Here is a 19,672-nt window from a genome sequence, read left to right as displayed (position 1 = left end):
AAAGTTTCTGGAGCCGTTGACTCGGCTTAGTAGCTTTGCGAGTGTAGACTTAGAATTGCCCCTTAAGAGTTGTATTAATGATTTTTTTTTTTTTTTGTTAGGCTAAATGGGCTTAGTATTGTATAGTGTTGCCCCCTAGTGTTGCTAGGCATAGCGAAGAAATGATTATGGGCCTCAAAAACAGGCCTTCATGAATGGGCTTCGCGAGTGTAGGAACAATAGAATTTCCCACGAAGGCTTATGCGAATAGACTGGCTAATAAATTAATCCCTCAGTGTTTTGACTCCTCAGTAATTATGGATTGCACTAATTTTTTTTTAAATTTATTATTATTATTATTATTATTATTTTTTTTTTTTTTTTATTATTATTTTTTTTTTATAAGTAGTTGAATTCAATAAGACAATGTGAATCAAGGTTTAGACATGCGGCCCAAGTATGGTTGCCTAGACACAAATTTTCTTTCAAATCCTTTGGGCAACCTTACTGAAATGGCCAGGTGGGGGAGGACGAACAAGAGAGGCAGAATCCATTTTGGCATGAGCTACTCCCACATAGTGGTTTAGGCCCATTTGCACGCACTTCTGGATTCAAGAACCTGTCATGAACGTTGTCCCCTTTCTAGACACCATTTCACATAGGCTATACTTACTAAGATGAGAAAGGTCATAAGTGTGAAGACAGTTCAACAAGTGTTAATAAAAGCCGCCCTTAACCTTAAGGGACCTGAACTAGGCACCAATAAGGAGTTTAGGCCAATATTAACAAAAGAGACTTCACCTATTCCGTTATGATTCACAACCCCTTTACCAAATTCAATTTTTTTTTTTTTTTTTTTTTAATGAAAAGAAAAATAGAAACGAAAAATTAACAAAAAATTAAAAGCAAAGAAAGAAAGAAGCTAGCAACACTATGTTTGGCTAACCTCTAGAAGACCACGGGGGAGGCCATCTATGCTTCATTCCAAGCTCCGATGTATCAAAATTTGTAGGGTAAAAATCCCTCCTATGAGAGCTTGTAGAAAAAGAACAAAGATACTTCTCGTTGAAGAATTTGGAGGAATTTGGCTCGTGAGAGGGGTATTCTTGCCCCCCAAGTATCTTTGTTGGTTGACGAGACATGATCTCCAATTGTAATTTGGAAGATGACGGTGTCCCAATATCGGCTTTGTCGCCAACTGTCGCCAACTTCTCTTGATCAAAGGGATGATCATGGGTCATATCTTGCCCCCCATGCATCTGATCAGTAGCCACATATTTGGCTTGATCAGTGGAGACATCAGATATTTGTTCAGAGACAATTTTCTTGTCTGAAGAACAATCTTGTTGATGACGTTCTCCATAAGTAGCCTCTATGTAAGGCTGTGATTCACCAGTGAGGCCATTAGGTTGATTGCCACCTATAGGCAAATCAGCCTCATAAATGACCTCTTCTCGAGCGTTCTGCTCAATTTCTAGGTCCCAATCGCGAAACCTCTGCTTTGTTTTTGCGATCAAAATGGCCATGTCCCTGGCTTGCTTTTCTTTATTCCTCTCGATGTTGGCCATGATGATCGCGAGCTGTTCATCAATGCTTGCCCCCTCTGGGATGGGAATATGCATAAACTCATCATTAATGGCGGTATCGCCAATGGTGGCAACATTGTCCATCAATTCACTTTAGGAATTTCTTTTGGTAAAGATTTTCCCTTGGCATCTCAATGATGACGAAAAAAGACTCTAGTATAGTCCCACTGGGCGTGCCAAAATGTTTGTTTTGAAGCCCGGTGGTTGAATGCCTTCAAGAAAAAAAAATTCTAACCTTGTCCCACTGGGCGTGCCAAAATGTTTGGCTCCAATTTTGCTGCAGCTGGTCAACAGTCTCTTTTCTACGCGGGCGTGCCAGCACCGTTCAGGTGCGGTCGTCGGGGGTGTCCCTTGACCTGACTTCTTTCAAGCAATTGTGGACGAGGAGAGCACCAACCTCGTCGTGGGATTCTTTGTGCCTCGTGGTGAGGACTTTGCTGAAGTTTCTTCTTGTTCACAAGTCGATACTCAATATTGCAGATTGAGCAGAGCGAAATCACCGGGAAGTATTGAGATCTTGCTAAAGCGTGACTTTAGCTTGGCTGGGTTGCTAGGGCGTTACCCTTGCTTGGCTGGTTCTGTAACCGTTGTGGTCGCGGCACTACCGTCGGCTCCCGAGGAGACTAGGACCGAAGCACGTTGACAGAGGGTTTGGTGGCACTGAAAGTCGGCTTCTGAGAAGACTAGGACTAGGAGTGTGATCACCGGTAAGAGAAAGAGAAAGAGAGGAAGAGGAGTTGCTCTTAGAGAGGTTTGCTCTAGAGAGAACTTAGATCATCTTAGAGATGTTGTTGTTGAATGTGAATGTGTTTCTTAGAATGAGAAGAGAAGGTGTTTATATAGGGAAGAAAAAGAAGAGTGAAATGATGAGTGGAAGAAAAATAATGAAAGTAGATCTAAGTTCACTTGTAAAATATGGAAAAGATAGAGAAAAGATGAAATGAAAGCAAAGCATGAAGGTGCAGCAACATGGAAGTGGTGATGATCTATTAAAGAGATTGTAGAAGAAAAATATATCCAAGGAAAAAGAGAAAAACATCTAGCTTTCTTCATGTGGGTAGGAAACATGAACATGTGAATATTGAGCAGGTTTTAGGTCAGTTTCTGCCCCTTTATTCCTTCAATTATTTCTCCAACAAGAATTCAGATTGAGCCTTCGACTTCTTCATAAAAAATGTTCCACTATGAGTGTAGATCATCCTGACAAATTTTCAGAGCTTTATTCCATGCGGTTGGGCTGGAAATGCTGCTGGACCTCTTACAGGTCCAGTTTTCCAGTTTTGCTTCTGTAGAAAATTGGGCTGATTGTTTGAAGGCCTTCCACTCAAAAAAAGCTCTTGCACTCTTCATAAGAAATGATCCTTGGGCTGTCTATAATTGATCTGGAAAGTTTCAGCACATTTCGATTTCATTTGGTTAGTCTGCCACCCCTCCTTCCTTGTCTAGCTCGGTTTTTCCTAGCCGAAGTAGGAAAATATGCTAAAGTTGACTTGTCATACTTCCATGCTTCCATAGTAGGCTTTATTTAGCCTCTAAATATATATTTCGAGCTTGTCGACAATATATAGCTTAAGCCACTGACATTGGCTCAATTTCTCCAACACATGCCTTGTCAGGCCAAAATGTTCATTTTGGGTCCAAACACTAATGACCTCTAAAGTATCTCAGAAAGTTCAAGCCACTGTTAGGCAAGAACACAATCTTTGCATCCTCCGCGACGCACAAACTTGAAACTCTTTTTGTATTTTTTTTTTTAAACTAAAAGGAAGAAGCAAACTGAAAATTGACAGAGAATGAAAAGCAAAGAAAGAAGCTAGCAGCAGTGCGTTTGGCTAACCTCTAGGAGGCCACGGGGGAGGCCACCTATGCTTCACTCCAAGCTCTGATGCATCAAAATTTATAGCATGAAAACCTCTCTTGTGAGAGCTTGCAGGAAAGCAACAAAGATACTTCGCGTTGAAGACTTGGAATACATTTGGCTCGTAGAAGGAATAATATTGCCCCCCCAAGTATCTTTGTTGGTTGACGAAGCATGATCTTCAATTGCAATTTTGGAGATGATGGTGTCCCAAGATCGGCTTTGTCGCCAACTACCATGTCATAGAACATGATGTCTTCAGAATAAGCCACAGATTGGCTTTTGCATTTAACCACTTGTTGGTCTAAATTCTCCATATCAAGAGCTCCAAAAGACTTGTACTCCTGCATATGATTTTTTGAACCAATAATTAAATTGTAATTATCGTCGTATTCATCATAGATTGGCTCCATGTTGAGATCATATTTAGAATCACCAAAGAGTGGTGAATTGATCTCCTCTTCAAAAATAGGCATACCACATATTTGTTTGCCTCCATTTTCTTTCCAGGCATCATATTGAGACGCCTCTATGGACTGTCTGGTATCATCATAGGCAAATTTCTTTTGCAAGAAATTTGGAGCTTGATAATTGTAAACAAGAGTTAATTTGTATTGATGATACTCAAATTTGCAGTCGCGAAGAACAAATTGGCCACTAGAATAATTATTCTGGCCATTCTTGCAAGGTGGGTTGCAGATGTATCTCCCACATATATCAAAGCCACCGCTTGGCCTGAAAGCATATATGAAGAAATTAAAGTAGAATTGATTAATAAAGCCACATATTGGCTTCTCTAGACCACAACTTAATTGATAATTAAGTTGGCCATGATTGTGGCCACCTTCACCATGACGTCCAGTAGCATGGCCAAAGCTTAATTGATGATAGTAAGGCGGGCCATGCCTCAATTGATAATTAAGTGAATCATGCTTTTGACCCTTTGCATGATTATGACGTCCAGTAGCAGTCATAATTAAATTGATTATGCACTTGCTTTTGGTTATCAAGGGGGTGAATCTGGGCAATATCTTGCCCCCATGCATCTGATCAGTAGCCACATATTTGGCTGAGTCAGTGGAGAAATTAAGTATTTGTTCAGAGACAATTTTATTGTCAGAAGAACAATCTTGTGGACCTTCTTCTCCATGCACAGCCTCTGTGTCAGGCTGTGATTCACCAGTGAGACCCTTGGATTGATTGCCACCTATAGGCAATTCAGTCTCAGAAACAACCTCTTCGCGAGCAGCTTCTTGACGTTCCAATTCGCCTTGATGTGAACTGACTTGAATAGCCACTTTGGACCATTCTTTGCTCGAATTTGCGAATTCCGATGCAAATCGCTTTATCTGCTCTCCGGTTTCGCGGGCATCCTGCTCTATCCATTGGGTAAGTTTTCGAGTGCTCTGCTCTATTTTTGCGAGCCATTTCTCCCACAGCCTATCGTTATTGATATTCAGGATGGCCATCTTGTCTTCAAAGCTTGCATCCTTCGGGATGGGGAGCAAAGCGAACTCGTCGTCCACCGTGGTACTATCGGCCATCATCTCTTTTGGTAAAGATTTTCCCCTGGCATCCCAATGCTGGTGAATACAAAAAGACTCTAGTTTAGTCCCACTGGGCGTGCCAAAATGTTTGGCTCCCAAAATCAGTCTGGTACAAACTGTCTCTTTTGAATGCGCGAGCGTGCCAGCACCGTGGGGTGCAGTCGTCGGGGCGTCCCTTGACCTGACTTCTTCTCAAACGATGTGGACGAGGAGAGCACCAACCTCGTCACAAGGTTCTTTTCTATGCCTTCCGGAAAAGGACTTTTTGCCTTACTGGTAAGGGCTTTAGTTGTGGTCTCTTGCGTTCACCAAATCGATACTTAGTGTTGTAGATTAAGTAGAGCAATCACTGGGAAGTTGGGAGTTTGCTAAAGCGTGACTTTAGCTTCGTTGGGTTGCGAGGGCGTTACCCTTGCTTCGCTGGTAGTATCGGTGGAAGTGGTACTGGCAGTCGGCTCCTGGGGAGACTGGGACTGGAAGTACGGTCGCCAGGTTGGTTTGGTGGCACTGACAGTCAGCTCTTGAAGAGACTGGGACTGTAGTGTGGTCACCGGTAAGAGAGGCTGCTCCGGGGAGACTTGGGCAATCGTAGAGATTGATTGAAGAGTTGTGTGTCCTTCTGTATCGTCTTTAGCCTCTATATATAGGCTGCTTGCTGTAGATTCACCTTCATAATAGGAATGAAATACTATATTTTAGGCCACAGTTATTGACCTTGAATCAAATCAAAACTCTTAATAGTTTTGATAACTATCGTAAGCAATTAAAAGATTGACTTTGTACATGGCTGGAATATAGGCAAAGATTAATTGCCTCTTGGAGTCTTAGACGTAATCTTCTCTGATGCGAACTGACTTGATATGCATTAATTGCAAATATATCTCTTCGCGGGCACTCTGTAGGTCGCGGCATGCAATTATATATGTTCATATATAGCCCACTGAGCCATGCAGCTTAACTTGTATATATATATATTCCTTGTTTCTTGTGTCATGCTTCATGTGTCCACCATATCCCTTCCTTAATTAAATCATGCATGAGCCACCACATCATATATATCATATACATATATGTTCCATCATGATTGCATGGTAGTATATACTGTACGTGCATGCCATTAATTGCTGATTGTGAAGGCTAGTGAAGGGTAATTGTATCATTCCTTGATTGATCAACCCAATCTGCTCGCGTTTGTGACCTTGATAGAGATACATGTGGGGCCTTGATAATTACCTTATATGGCTCGAGTAATCTCAGCCATCTATTTTATCTTCCCGTTTTGCACAGTCTTGACAATCAAGCAAACAAATTACCATTAACTATCAAATACATTGGTAATTAATAATAAATCAATGAGTATCCAGATTTGCTTCACGATTACTTGGCCTCTAAGCAGACTTTATTTAACCTCTAAATAATATATTTCGAACTTGCCGAAAATATACAGGTTGGGCCACGGATATTGGCCCGATTTCTCTCGAATCCCCCTTATCAGGAAAAAATGTTATTTTGGGTTCAAACAAACATAATGCAACCATCCAACAACAAGCAGCAGCACAAGGAACCCGATACCCCTCCCGAGCACCCCTCCTCATGCTTCGTCATCTCCATTGTATCTCTCTCCTTCTCTCTCTCTCGGTTGTTCTAGTAGCAGCTGCAGTGTGTGGGAGGTGTCTATCCCCTCCCCTGACTCCAACGACTCTACCTCCATCGAAATTTCAGTGATTTCCACCCTGTGTTTCTTCGTTTCTCATTTCACAGGTGTTATAGAAGGAAATCCAGTCCCACAACTGTCCACATGAACTTGGGCCATAAACGAAACGAACTCCACTGCTTGTGATGCGGTGTTGTTCTGTTGTAAATTCACTTTCTACTACAATCTGAAATGTGGCCTCAGTGTAGGTTTCATTGACCCGCTTACCTTCTGGGATCAAGTGACAGTCAGACCACGACACATATCCCTGGAATATGTGATCTGACTGAAGGATTCTATCAATTCTGAACACCGAATCGAGCAAATCAAAACTGAAACTACACTCATCACTTCTTCCTTTGAAGGTACATAAACAAGTAGCCGATAAAGGAGATGTATAATGATGAACGTCCTGGTATTTTAGAACAGCGCAAATAGCGAATCCCAAAAAGCTGCAGTCCAACCAATTTGCCGGTAGCGGCACACTTACTGAAAATCCCCTACTCCGATGGGTGAACCAATCGGGAACTTCACTTCCAGGAAGACACATTTTCAACTGAAGAGGTTGCCGGTAGTTATCCTACACATTGAAAACGACAGTCAATTTTATTTGGTTCACCTTGTGTTTATTATACAGAGGGAGAGGGTGAGAGAGGGACCTGAAAATCCGCATATTTTTCCACAATATCTCTGAATAGATTTGTTTGTACCAGCTGGAGGCAATTAGAAAATGTAAAGAAATTATTCCCACGGTGCAGAGGCTTTGGCTTTGAAACTGTTTCCAAAGCTGTGCACTCATGTGCATCTATGTAATTTATACTCGATGAAAGTTCTGGTATTGATTTCAGCCTCTTGCAAGCTTCCAGTTCAAGATGCGTTAAACAACAAAGTCGATTCATTGTCACAGGTAAGCTCTCCAAGTTGGTTCTGCACATCTTTAATGTTCTCAATGAAGACAAATGACTAATACCATCCGATAACTCCAACAGATTGCAGTCACTTAAACCAAGATGTCGCAGAGCAGAGTAACTACAGTGTTCTTTGATTGATGAGGGCAGTCCTTTAATTGCGGTCTCATCTAAAGGAAGCTTTGGTTGCTCATTCATGATTCCTGACATCTCTGGAAACTTATCAAGACTTGAGCAGCCATCGAGCTTAAGGGTCAGAAGACAACTCATATCAATGCTGGTTGGTAGAGTCTTAAGTTCTGTGCAACCTGTGAGATCCAGACGTGTTAGCGCCCAATTACATATACTGTCGGGAAGAGATTCAAGGCTTTTGCAGTTCCTCATACTCAACTTTTTAATCCCCGGAAGCAGTTTAATTGATGAGGGCAGTCCTTTAATTGCAGTCTCATCTAAAAGAAACTCTGATAGCTTGTTCATGCTTCCTGAAATCTCCGGAAACTTTCCAAGATTTGAGCAGCCATTAAGGAAAAGGGTCTGAAGAGAACGCATATGAATGCTGGTTGGTAGAGTCTTAAGTTCTGTGCAACCCTGCAGATCCAAATGTGTAAGGTATGCCAAATTACAGATACTGTCGAGAAGAAAGACAAGGCTTTTGCAGTTCCTCATACTCAACTTTCTAATCCCCGGAAGCAGATTAATTGATGATGGCAGTCCTTTAATTGCAGTCTCATCTAAAAGAAACTCTGATAGCTTGTTCATGCTTCCTGAAATCTCCGGAAACTTTCCAAGATTTGAGCAGCCATTAAGGAAAAGGGTCTGAAGAGAACGCATATGAATGCTGGTCGGTAGAGTCTTAAGTTCTGTGCAACCCTGCAGATCCAAATGTGTAAGGTATGCCAAATTACAGATACTGTCGGGAAGAAAGACAAGGCTTTTGCAGTTCCTCATACTCAACTTTCTAATCCCCGGAAGCAGATTAATTGATGATGGCAGTCCTTTAATTGCAGTCTCATCTAAAAGAAACTCTGATAGCTTGTTCATGCTTCCTGAAATCTCTGGAAACTTTCCAAGATTTGAGCAGCCATTAAGGAAAAGGGTCTGAAGAGAACGCATATGAATGCTGGTTGGTAGAGTCTTAAGTTTTGTGCAACCCTGCAGATCCAAATGTGTAAGGTATGCCAAATTACAGATACTGTCGGGAAGAAAGACAAGGCTTTTGCAGTTCCTCATACTCAACTTTCTAATCCACGGAAGCAGATTAATTGATGATGGCAGTCCTTTAATTGCAGTCTCATCTAAAAGAAGCTCTGATAGCTCCTCCATGCCTGAAAACTCCGGAAACTTTCCAAGATTTGAGCAGCCATTAAGGAAAAGGGTCTGAAGAGAACGCATATGAATGCTGGTTGGTAGAGTCTTAAGTTTTGTGCAATTCTTGAGATTTAAAACACGAAGCCCAGTGAGATTGTTAATAGATGACGAAAGTTCTTTAATTGCAGTCCCATCTAAATAAAGCCATTTTAGCTTTGTCAGAACCTCTAAAATCTCTGGAAACGTTTCAAGATTTGAACAACCAGAAAGACAGGATCCATAGAGATTTCATATGAATGCAGCTTGGCAGAATCTTAAGTTGCTTGCACCCCTTTAGATCCAAGACATGGAGGTTTTGAAGAGCATAAATGGATGAATGAAACTCAAACTCAATTAAACGTGAACAGCCATTAAGAAATAATCTCTGAAGATTTATCGCCTCAGTTAAGTCAGGGATTTTGACAAGGTATTGACAGTGACTTAACATGATAACCTTCAGATTAGGGATGGCAAAAATCCCCAGCGGGGCGGAGCTCCATTGGATACCCGCCCCTAATAGGGGGAGAATTCGGGGACAAATGAGGAATGGGGATGGGGATCCCCAATCCTCACTATCTAAAATTGGGGATGGGGCGGGGATGGTATTGTGATCCCCATCCCCAAACCCACCCCAATAATATATACATATATTTAATTTATATAAATATATTAATTTATTAATTTATTTTTTATAATATAAATCACAAATATATACATTTACTACTTTACTTTAATGGCTACAATTTTACTTTAATGGTGTTTTGACTTTTGCACTCACTTAATTTATGAATTTAATCATGTTTTAATTTTATTTGTTGTAGATTTTGATTTTTAAAAAGGCAATATGAGAAAAAAGTTATTTTATTTATTAAATTCTTATCGGGGATTTGGGGCGGGTTTAGAGGCCTAGTCCCCAGTGGGGATGGGGACGGGGAATCCCCAATATATTTTTATTGGGGATGGGGGTGAAGAATGACCCCGGGGATGGGGATGGTATTGTGATCCCCATCCCCAACCCGCCCCATTGCCATCCCTACTTCAGATTTGGCAGGGGCTGCATTAAAAAAACGGGGAAAACATGTCTTCATACATGGGGCATATAGAAATTTATAATTTTCAAACAAGAAAAAGATACGTAGATAATTGTACCTTGATTCCTTCCCAAAGTTGTTGAATGTGACTAACACGCATGTCAAGTTGAACAAGATTCGTCGGGTTAAAGGTTGATGGCAAAGACTTTAGTGGGCATCCATGCCATACGAGAAACCTCAATTCTTGAGAAAGACACTCCAAGTCCCCCATCCAGAGTTGTTTACCACCAATAGGACATAAACGCTCATAGCTTCTAAAAAATTGAAAATAGTATTCACCGTCACCGTCACAGTCACAGTCACCGTAATCGTATTCGTAAAAGTCATCACTACCGTCACAGTCACAGTCACAGTCGTCATCGTCATCGTCGACGTCGAAATAATCGAGGTGATTAGATGCACTGAAGAATGAATAATAAATCATGAGTAGTCTTAGCTTCGTCATTCTAATAAAAGCTCCAGTATGTATGCATAGGTCGACTTGTGAGTTCGACAAGTCTAATTTTAAGCATTCAACTGCATCCGTCGCCTGCATAATCAATAGCAAATTACATGTTAGTGTAAAATATCCAGAACATTATCAGAAAGTTAATACAAGATTCTCATGAATTTGATTTTCGTCAAAGTTGAATCTTTCCACCAAACATTAAGTACACATATGACATGGAAAAGAGCTAGAAATGATCATGATTGAATATCTCACCGTATTTTGAGTCAATACACGATTAACATCATCACAACTCCACAACCTACTGCGCTTCCCAGGATCTAAAGGAGATTCTAGGCGGACAATTCCTCTACCCATTTCTTGTAGTAAATCATGCATGTCGAGTCTCCAAAATCTTTCAGTTATGAGTGCTCTGTCCTCTAGAACGCTTAATCCATCGAGGGCACAGAAGCCCAAACTTTCTAATAATTCTGCGACAAATTTTTTTCTCAATCCTCTAAAAAGACATGCAATATCTAGAAATATGGCTTTCTCTTGATGGTCTAGTCCCTCAAGGCTTGTTCTAAGCACATCCAGAATCTTCCTTTGCGGGATTTCATTGATTTTCTCTAACCGCTGTTTCCACTGGTGTATATTTTTGTCACAAAGAGAAGCTCCCAAGACTTTAAGTGCTAAAGGAAGACCCCGAGCATATTCTATGGCTCGCTCTAAGAGATCACTACACTCTTGACTGAGTTGGTTTTTTCTGAAGGCATGCTTCAGAAAGAGTTCACGAGATTCATTATCATCTAAACACCTGGGCTCATATGTCTCATAAACTCCAGCTAGTACTGATTCCTTATCTCTAGTTGTTACAAGGATTCTACTTCCAACACCAAATGAATAAAAATCTCCAAGTAAGGCTTCAATTTGGGAAAACGTTTCCACATCATCAAGAACAACTAGAACTTTTTTCTTACCCAGCCTTTCCAGTATCGCATTGGAACCTTGATTGAAAATGTCTACACTCTGCTCATTCCCCTTCAAGATCATAGATAGAAGTTCTCCCCGCATTTGTGCTTCATCCTTCTTCCGAAAACGTTCTTTCACATTATAAAAAAAACCCTTGTGTTCAAATTGGTGAGCGATTTTGTCATAAACAGCTCTAGCTATGGTTGTTTTGCCTATACCACCCATACCCCATATTCCAACAACACCAACATCATTCTTCCCACGACACAACCGCAAACTCACTTCCTTAATGTGATGATCCATTCCAACCAAGTTGTCCGCTAGACTGGATGGTCGGGGGATGTGAATCCATTTTTCTAATATGTCTCCTACAATTTTCTCAATAAGCTCGATGTCATCCCTGGAAAATTTGAAACGAAAGTGTTTGTATATAGTCAGAGCAAGATACACCGTCTCATACAACATTGATCCATGTCCGCTATAATAAAAAGTCAACTAAATAGATCGAATTAAAACAATTAAATCCAATCAAGTCAAGTAATTTCCAAGTTAACTAGCACATATTCAGACCAAAAAAAAATAGATGAAGAAGTTAACTAGCACAACGCGAAGACACGAACTGGGTAAATAATCTATACTGTATAGTTGTAAAGAATAAGCAGGTTGGAATTTTGAAAGTGCAAAAATGGTAAGAATTCAAGTAAAGAACTAAACACCAGCATATAGAATTAACTTACTTATACTGTCGCGAATCCCAGCCAGACAGATCCGTGATTCCTTTTAGTGCAGTTTTCCAGGTCTCCAATACTTCCTTGTCGAGGTTAGGATTTTGCTCATGTTTCGCAAAAGCTTCCCCAAACATTTTCTTCAATTTTCGAATATCGGAGGGATCTACTTCATAGAAAATGGGCACTACAATCTGCTGCTTCTTATCCTCGCATTCCATGATTTTGACGAGCTCTTTTAAGCACCAAGTGGAAGTGGCGTAGTTTTGAGATAAAACTACAACCGAAATCCTCGATTCGTCAACAGCATTCAGTAACTCGGAAATTTTGTTGCCTTTTTCGAGCTCTTCAGAATCGATGAAGGTGTGGATTGCTTTCTGTTCCAGAGCTTTGTAAAGATGGCAAACGAAGTTTTTGCGAGTGTCCTCCCCTCGAAAACTGAGGAAGACATCATACTTGCAATGACCACCAGAATAAGGTGAAGATGAAGAAGCGGCCATTATTAGAGAAACACCAACAAGATCAAAGCTAGAGAAACGATCGATTATGAACACGAGTTCGTCTCGTTCTGTTAGACTTAGACAAACACAGATCGCAGTCTACGAGTCAACTCGTCAAGAGTCGTCGTCTGTCAAACGTTCTACGTGTTCGGCAGTCATTGGTAACTTGGGGATAAGGGGGACCCAGAAATCCTATCCTCCAGTGAGATCGTGCATTTTTACTATTCAAAAGATTGGGCCTGTTAATATTTGGGCCGAAATGCAGAACTTGTATTTGTTTGAATGTGTACATGGCCCATTAACGATGAGTCTCAGAAGGGGTCATTTCTGTCCGTTTCTTAAATCATCGAAAATGAAAAGTTTTCAAACTTGAAATCTCTGTAAAGTATTTTGCCAAAGGGTTGGATAGGGAAGGAAGAGATCCAGTTCTAATCTAAGTCAGCACAACATGAATCAGATTGAATATTCATAAGAATTCTACAAGTCATTTCAAAGCACATGACACTGTTGTTTCGCTCGTGTTCTAATGTTGACACCAGCTAGATCAGGCCATCAGGCTCTATTTGTCAAAGCAGATTTGATTGCGGCTGCACTCAACTCGGGGTGCCTAAATTTGAGTATAACAGCTCGATTCGGTTCCAGACAAGAATTGAACTTCACTCTCCTTGCAATATATAAATGCCAAGAAAGCAAAAATAGGAGGAATACTAAAGTTAATATCTATACAGTTTCTGAATAACAGAACATCAACATATGAAGTAATAATCCCAGTTTTGTCCAATGTAACGTATCAATGGTGGCAATGTATTCAGAATCCTACAAAAGCAGTTTATACTAATTTACAGAACCAAAAAAAAAAAAACACAGAGACCAATTTACAGTACCTCTGAACCTTGTAGACTTTGTCCAGACGAACTGCAGTTTTCTTCTCCCAAAAGTAACATTCATGACATAAAATGCTTGCAAATTCAAGCTCAGTGTATTTCAGATTTGCGTCTATAGTACACTACTACTCGTTATCATCATCACAACTTCTCTGCCCCAACAGGAGGCAGCATATATGGTGGTATTGAAGCTGTGCGGTTGCTAATAAAATGCTTGCAAATTCAAAATCAATGTTCTAGCTATCCAAATGCCATGAGCATCAACGACAGCACAGAAATGCATAAGCCGTTCTAACTGCTCTTTTTTCCTTTCATGCGAACCAAAGTCGTCTGTTTCAACGCGATACTGCACCCAGCCAATAAAAGCAGCTGCATAGTGACCCTAGTAATCCTCTTCCAGTTGATGACTCCTCTCCCATTATTGAACCCTCCCTCAACTCTCTCTTCTTCTCTCTCAGTCTCTGAATTTGGCACCACCAGACCACTCTGGCTGCTCAACTCGCCATCATCAGAGACTCTGGTGACTCTGTCTCCCTCTCTTTCTGTTTCTGTCTTTCTCGAACACATGGTGCACCCAGACAATGAGAAGCAGCAGCATACGGGACTTAACACCCGGAAACCCTCCCCCTCCTCCTGCTCTGTCATCTCCATATCTCTTTCTCTCCTTTCCTCTCTATCTGTTGTTCCGGAAACAGTTGCAGTGTGTGGCAGGTGTGTATCCCTTCCGCTGTCTCCGATGACATTATCTCCCTCGAAATCTCTACCCTCTCTGTTTCTTTGTTTGTGAATTCATATGGGTTGTCCATAAAACAAACTCCAGTCTCACAACTGTCCACATGAACTTGGGGCGGCGGCATGTTTAGATCCAGCATTTCATCAGGATCAGCATATACAAAACGAACTCCGCAGCTTCTGATGCGGAGTTGTTCTGTTATAGATTCACTTTCTACTACAATATGAAATGTGGCCTCAGTGTAGGCTTCATTGACCAGATTTCCTTCTTCAATTAGGCGACAATCAGACCACGACACATATCGCAGGAACATGTGATCTGAGCTAAAGAATCTATCAGTTCTAAAAACTGCATTGAGCAAATCAAAACGGAAACTACACTCGCCACCATTTCCTTTGAAGGTACATAAACAAGAAGCAGATAAAGGAGATGTATCATCATCAATTCCCTGGCATTCACGAACAGCACAGATAGCAAATCCCAAAAAATTTGTGTCAGACAAATTTAGTGGTAGCTCCACACTAACTGAAAAACCCCTTCTCCGATAGGTGAACCAATCGGGAACTTCCCTACCAGGAAGAGACATTTTCAACCGAAGAGGTCGAAGGTTGTAAATATCCTACACATGGAAAACAACGGTCAACTTTATTTCGTTTAACTCTGTGTTTGTACATGTTTTGTTTGTTTACCTGTCATAAAGAGGGACAGGGTGAGAGAGGAACCTGCGAATGTGGATGTGTTTCCACAATATCTCGGAATAGATTTGTTTGTAGCAGCTGGAGGCAATTAGAAAATGTAAAGAAATGATTTGCCTGGCGGCATTGAGGCTTTGGTCTTGAAACTATTTCCAGAGCTCTGCAATCATGCGCATCTATGTAATTTATACTCGATGAAAGCTCTGGTATTGATTTCAGCCTCTTGCAAGCTTCCAATTCAAGATGCGTTAAACAACCAAGTCGATTCATTGTCACAGGTAAGCTCTCCAAATTGTTTCTGCACAGCCTTAATGTTTTCAATGAAGACAAATGAGCAATACCATCCGATAACTTCAACAGATTGCAATCACTTAAATCAAGATGTAGCAGAACAGAGTATCTACAATATTCTTCGATTGATGATGGCCAAGCTGACAAGGGTGCCGTCATCTCTTTACATCCAATACATGATAATCCGTCACCTTCAAGATTTCCCAAACGTAGGATAGAGAATGGAAGTTGTTTTATACCACTATATCCTACGTCGAGGACCTGTAAGGATTCTAAGTTCCCCAATTTCTCTGGCAAGTTATGAAGTACTGAGCACCCATACAGATCCAGATGTGTAAGGTCTGCCAAATTACAGATACTATCGGGAAGAGAAACAAGGCTTTTGCAGTTCCTCATGCTTAATTCTACAAGCCCCTCAAGGATCAATTGATGAGGGCAGTCCTTTAATTGCTGTCTCATCTAAAAGAAGCTCTGATAGCTTCATCATGATTCCTGAAATCTCCGGAAACTTTTCAAGATTGGAGCAGCCATTGAGGTTAAGAATCCGAAGAGACCTCATACGAATGCAGGTTGATAGAGTCTTAAGTTCAGTGCAACCCTGCAGATCCAGATGTGTAAGGTCTGCCAAATTATTGATACTGTCGGGAAGAAAGACGAGGCTTTTGCAGTTCATCATACTCAAATCTTTAATCCCCCGAAGCAGATCAATTGATGAGGGCAGTCCCTTAATTGCAGTCCCGTCTAAACAAAGCTCTGGTAGCTCCTTCATGATTCCTGAAATCTCCGGAAACATTTCAAGATTTGAGCAGCCATCGAGCTCAAGGGTCCAAAGAGAACTCATATGAATGCTGGTTGGTTGAGTCTTAAGTTCTGTGCAATTCCCGAGATTTAAAACACAAAGCCCAGTGAGATTGTTAATAGATGACGGTAGTTCTTTAATTGCAGTCCCACCTAAATAAAGCCATTTTAGCTTCGTCATAACCTCTGAAATCTCAGGAAACATTTCAAGATTTTGAGCAGCCATCGGGGTCAAGGGTCCGAAGAGAACTCATATGAATGCTGGTTGGTAGAGTCTTAAGTTCTGTGCAACCCTGCAGATCTAGATGTGTAATGTCTGCCAAATTATTGATACAGTCGGGAAGAAAGACGAGGCTTTTGCAGTTCTTCATACTCAACTCTTTAATCCCCCGAAGCAGATCAATTGATGAGGGCAATCCCTTAATTGCAGTCCCATCTAAACGAAGCTCTGGTAGCTCCTTCATGATTCCTGAAATCTCCGGAAACATTTCAAGATTTGAGCAGCCATCGAGCTCAAGGGTCCGAAGAGAACTCATATGAATGCTGGTTGGTGGAGTCTTAAGTTCTGTGCAATCCTTGAGATTTAAAACACGAAGCCCAGTGAGATTGTTAATAGATGACGATAGTTCTTTAATTGCAGTCCCATCTAAATAAAGCCATTTTAGCTTCGTCATAACCTCAGAAATCCCTGGAAATTTTTCAAGATTTGAACAGCCAGAAAGACGAAGGATCCCTAGAGATTTCATATGAATGCAGCTTGGCAGAATCTTAAGTTGCTTGCACTCCTTTAGATCCAAGACACGAAGGTTTTGACGAGCTGAAATGGATGGATGAACCTCAAATAAACTTGAACAGCCATCAAGAAATAGTTTCTCAAGATTTATCGCTTCAGTTAAGTCAGGGATTTTGACAAGGTATTGACAATGACTTAACTTGATGACTTTCAGATTTCGCAGGGGCTGCATTTAAAAAACCGGGAAAACATGTCTTCATACGTAGATAATTGTACCCTGATTCCTTCCCAAAGTTGTTGAATGTGACTACCACGCATGTCAAGTTGAACAAGATTCTTCGGGATAAAGGTTGATGGCAAAGACTTTAGCGGACATCCATGCCATAAGAGAAACCTCAATTCTTGAGAAAGATACTCCAAGTCCCCCCTCCAGAGTTGTTTACAGCCATCAACAGGACATAAATGCTGACAGCTTTTAACATATTTAAAATAGTATTCACCGTCATCGTCGAAATAGTCGAGGTAACCATATATATTGGAGAATGAATAATAAATCATGAGTAGTCTTAGCTTCGTCATTCTAACAAAAGCTCCAGTATGTAAGCATAGGTCGACTTTTGAGTTCGACAAGTCTAGGATTAAGCATTCAACTGCATCCGTCGCCTGCATAACCAACAGCAAATTACATGCATGTTAGCGCAAAATATCCATAACATTATCAGAAAGTTAATACAAGGTTCCCATGAATTTGATTTTCGTCAAAGTTGAATCTTTCCACCAATCATTATGTACACACATGACATGGAAAAGAGCTGGAGAGAATGATCATGATTGAATATCTCACCGTATTTTGAGTCAATACATGATTAATATCTTCATAACTCCACAACCTACTGCGCTTCCCAGGTTCTTTAGTAGATTCTAGGCGGACGATTTCTCTACCCATTTCTTGTAGTAAATCATGCAGGTGGACTCTGTGCTTTGACAAAGTTATGAGAGCTCTGTCAACTAGAACTCTTAATCCATTGTGGGGAAAGAAGCCACAACTGTCTAGAAATGCGGTGACAAAATCTTTGTTCCATTTTCTAAAGAAACATGCAATATCTAGAAATATGTCCTTCTCTAAATCGTCTAGTCCATCAATGCTTGTTCTAAGTACATCCTGAATTTCCATTTTTGCGATTTTCTTGATTTTCTCTAGCAGCTCTTTCCACTGGTGTAAACTTTTGTCATAAAGAGAAGCTCCCAAGACTTTGAGTGCTAAAGGCAGACCTTGAGCATATTCTATGGCTTGCTTTGAGAGATCACTATACTCTTTACTGGGTTGGTTTGTTCTGAAGGAATGCTTCATAAAGAGTTCAAGAGATTCATTATGATTTAAACACCTGGGCTCATATGTCTCATAAACTCCAGCTAGTGATTCCTTATCTCTAGTTGTTACAAGGATTCTACTACCAACACCAAATGAATAAAAATCTCCAAGTAAGGCTTCAATTTGGGAAAACGTTTCCACATCATCAAGAACAACTAAAACTTTTTTCTTACCTAGCCTTTCCAGTATCACATTGGAACCTTCATTGAAAATGTCTAAACTCTGTATATTTCCCTTCAAGATTATAGATAGAAGTTCTCCCCGCATTTGTGCTTCACCCTTCTTCGCAAAACCTTCTTTCACATTATAAAAAAAGCACTTGTGTTCAAATAGATGAACTATTTTGTCATAAACAGCTCTAGCTATGGTTGTTTTGCCTATACCACCCATACCCCATATTCCAACAACACCAACTTCATTCTTCCCACGACACAACCGCAAACTCATTTCCTTAATGTGATGATCCATTCTGTCCAAATTGTTTGCTAGACTGGAGGGTCGGGGGATGTGAATCCATTTTTCTAAAATGTCTCCTACAATTTTCTCAATAAGCTCGATGTCATCCCTGGAAAATTTGAAACGGGAGTGTGTGTGTATAGTCAGAGCAAGATATACAGTCTCATACAACATTGTCCGCTTCAATAAAAAGTCAATTAAATAGATTGAACTAAAACAATTAAATCTAATTAAGTTAATTAATTTCCAAGTTAACTAGCACATCGCGAAGACACGAACTGGGATCTATAGTTCTATACTGCATAGTTGTAAAGAATAAGCAGGTTGGAATTTTGAAAGTGCAAAAATGGTAAGAATTCAAGTAAAGAACTAAAGGGCAGCATCTAGAATTAACTCACTTATAGTGTCGCGAATCCCAGCCAGACAGATCCGTGATTCCTTTTAGTGCAGTTTTCCAGGTCTCCAAGACTTCCTTGTCGAGGTTACGATTTTGTTCATGTTCGGCAAAAGCTTCCCCAAACATTTTCTCCAATTTTCGAATATCGGAGGGATCTACTTCATAGAAAATGGGCACCACAATCTGCTGCTTCTTATCCTTGCATTCCATGATTTTGACGAGCTCTTTTAAGTACCAAGTGGAAGTGGCATAGTTTTGAGATAAAACTACAACCGAAATCCTCGATTCGTCAACAGCGTTCAGTAACTCGGAAATTTTGTTGCCTTTTTGGAGCTCTTCAGAATCGATGAAGGTGCGGATTGTTTTCTGTTCCAGAGCTCTGTAAAGATGGCAAACGAAGTTTTTGCGAGTGTCCTCCCCTCGAAAACTGAGGAAGACATCATACTTGCAATGACCACCAGAAGAAGCGGCCATTATTAGAGAAACACCAACAAGATCAAGCTCGTTCTATTAGAGAGACAAAGATCGCACTCTACGAGTCAACTCGTCGAGAGTCGTCGTCTGTCAAACGTTCATACGTGTTGGGTAGTCACAGGAATCCTATGCCCATTCCTGTGAGATCGTGCGTTTTTAGTTTTCACTTTTCAAGAGATTGGGCCTGTGGGTAATTGGGTAGAAAT

At 40.7% G+C, this 19,672-nt stretch overlaps 3 protein-coding genes across 3 annotated transcripts; all 3 read right to left on the bottom strand.

The window, feature by feature from the left end:
* Positions 1 to 3,820: 3,820 nt before the first annotated feature.
* LOC133716963 (disease resistance protein RPV1-like) lies at positions 3,821 to 12,704 on the bottom strand. The gene is made up of 5 exons (XM_062143590.1): positions 12,146 to 12,704; positions 10,713 to 11,808; positions 10,068 to 10,538; positions 7,323 to 9,146; positions 3,821 to 7,243 (listed from the first exon to the last, which is right to left on the bottom strand). Exons 1-5 carry the CDS (start codon positions 12,631 to 12,633, stop codon positions 6,689 to 6,691), a joined length of 4,434 nt encoding a protein of 1,477 aa, XP_061999574.1. The 5' UTR covers positions 12,634 to 12,704; the 3' UTR covers positions 3,821 to 6,688.
* Positions 12,705 to 13,421: 717 nt separating this feature from the next.
* LOC133718649 (disease resistance-like protein DSC1) lies at positions 13,422 to 15,632 on the bottom strand. The gene is made up of 2 exons (XM_062145516.1): positions 14,973 to 15,632; positions 13,422 to 14,869 (listed from the first exon to the last, which is right to left on the bottom strand). Exons 1-2 carry the CDS (start codon positions 15,630 to 15,632, stop codon positions 14,159 to 14,161), a joined length of 1,371 nt encoding a protein of 456 aa, XP_062001500.1. The 3' UTR covers positions 13,422 to 14,158.
* Positions 15,633 to 16,240: 608 nt separating this feature from the next.
* On the bottom strand, positions 16,241 to 19,611 carry LOC133718648 (disease resistance protein RUN1-like). The gene is made up of 4 exons (XM_062145515.1): positions 18,994 to 19,611; positions 17,612 to 18,704; positions 17,044 to 17,430; positions 16,241 to 16,993 (listed from the first exon to the last, which is right to left on the bottom strand). The coding sequence occupies exons 1-4, from the start codon at positions 19,464 to 19,466 to the stop codon at positions 16,241 to 16,243; spliced, it is 2,706 nt and encodes a 901-aa protein (XP_062001499.1). The 5' UTR covers positions 19,467 to 19,611.
* Between the last annotated feature and the right edge of the window lie 61 nt (positions 19,612 to 19,672).

This window comes from Rosa rugosa, chromosome 6 (genome assembly GCF_958449725.1).
Source record: "Rosa rugosa chromosome 6, drRosRugo1.1, whole genome shotgun sequence".
Classification (NCBI taxonomy): Eukaryota; Viridiplantae; Streptophyta; class Magnoliopsida; order Rosales; family Rosaceae; genus Rosa; species Rosa rugosa.
Note: the sequence above shows the minus strand (reverse complement) of the source record. Positions and strands in the feature narration are given on the sequence as shown.

What these genes read in the sequence shown, in the direction of transcription:
- LOC133716963 (XM_062143590.1), bottom strand. Translation starts at nt 12,633, where the DNA reads ATGGCCGCTTCTTCATCTTCACCTTATTCTGGTGGTCATTGCAAGTAT. An exon ending in AACTTTGGGAAGGAATCAAG is followed by an intron (nt 9,147 to 10,067) that starts GTACAATTATCT and finishes GGATCCTGTCTT; the next exon opens with TCTGGTTGTTCAAATCTTGA. An exon ending in AAAAATATGCGGATTTTCAG is followed by an intron (nt 7,244 to 7,322) that starts GTCCCTCTCTCA and finishes TTCAATGTGTAG; the next exon opens with GATAACTACCGGCAACCTCT.
- LOC133718648 (XM_062145515.1), bottom strand. Translation starts at nt 19,466, where the DNA reads ATGGCCGCTTCTTCTGGTGGTCATTGCAAGTATGATGTCTTCCTCAGT. An exon ending in TGGGATTCGCGACACTATAA is followed by an intron (nt 18,705 to 18,993) that starts GTGAGTTAATTC and finishes CAAATTTTCCAG; the next exon opens with GGATGACATCGAGCTTATTG. An exon ending in AACTTTGGGAAGGAATCAGG is followed by an intron (nt 16,994 to 17,043) that starts GTACAATTATCT and finishes TTTTAAATGCAG; the next exon opens with CCCCTGCGAAATCTGAAAGT.
- LOC133718649 (XM_062145516.1), bottom strand. Translation starts at nt 15,632, where the DNA reads ATGAGGAACTGCAAAAGCCTTGTTTCTCTTCCCGATAGTATCTGTAAT. An exon ending in AAACACATCCACATTCGCAG is followed by an intron (nt 14,870 to 14,972) that starts GTTCCTCTCTCA and finishes TTCCATGTGTAG; the next exon opens with GATATTTACAACCTTCGACC.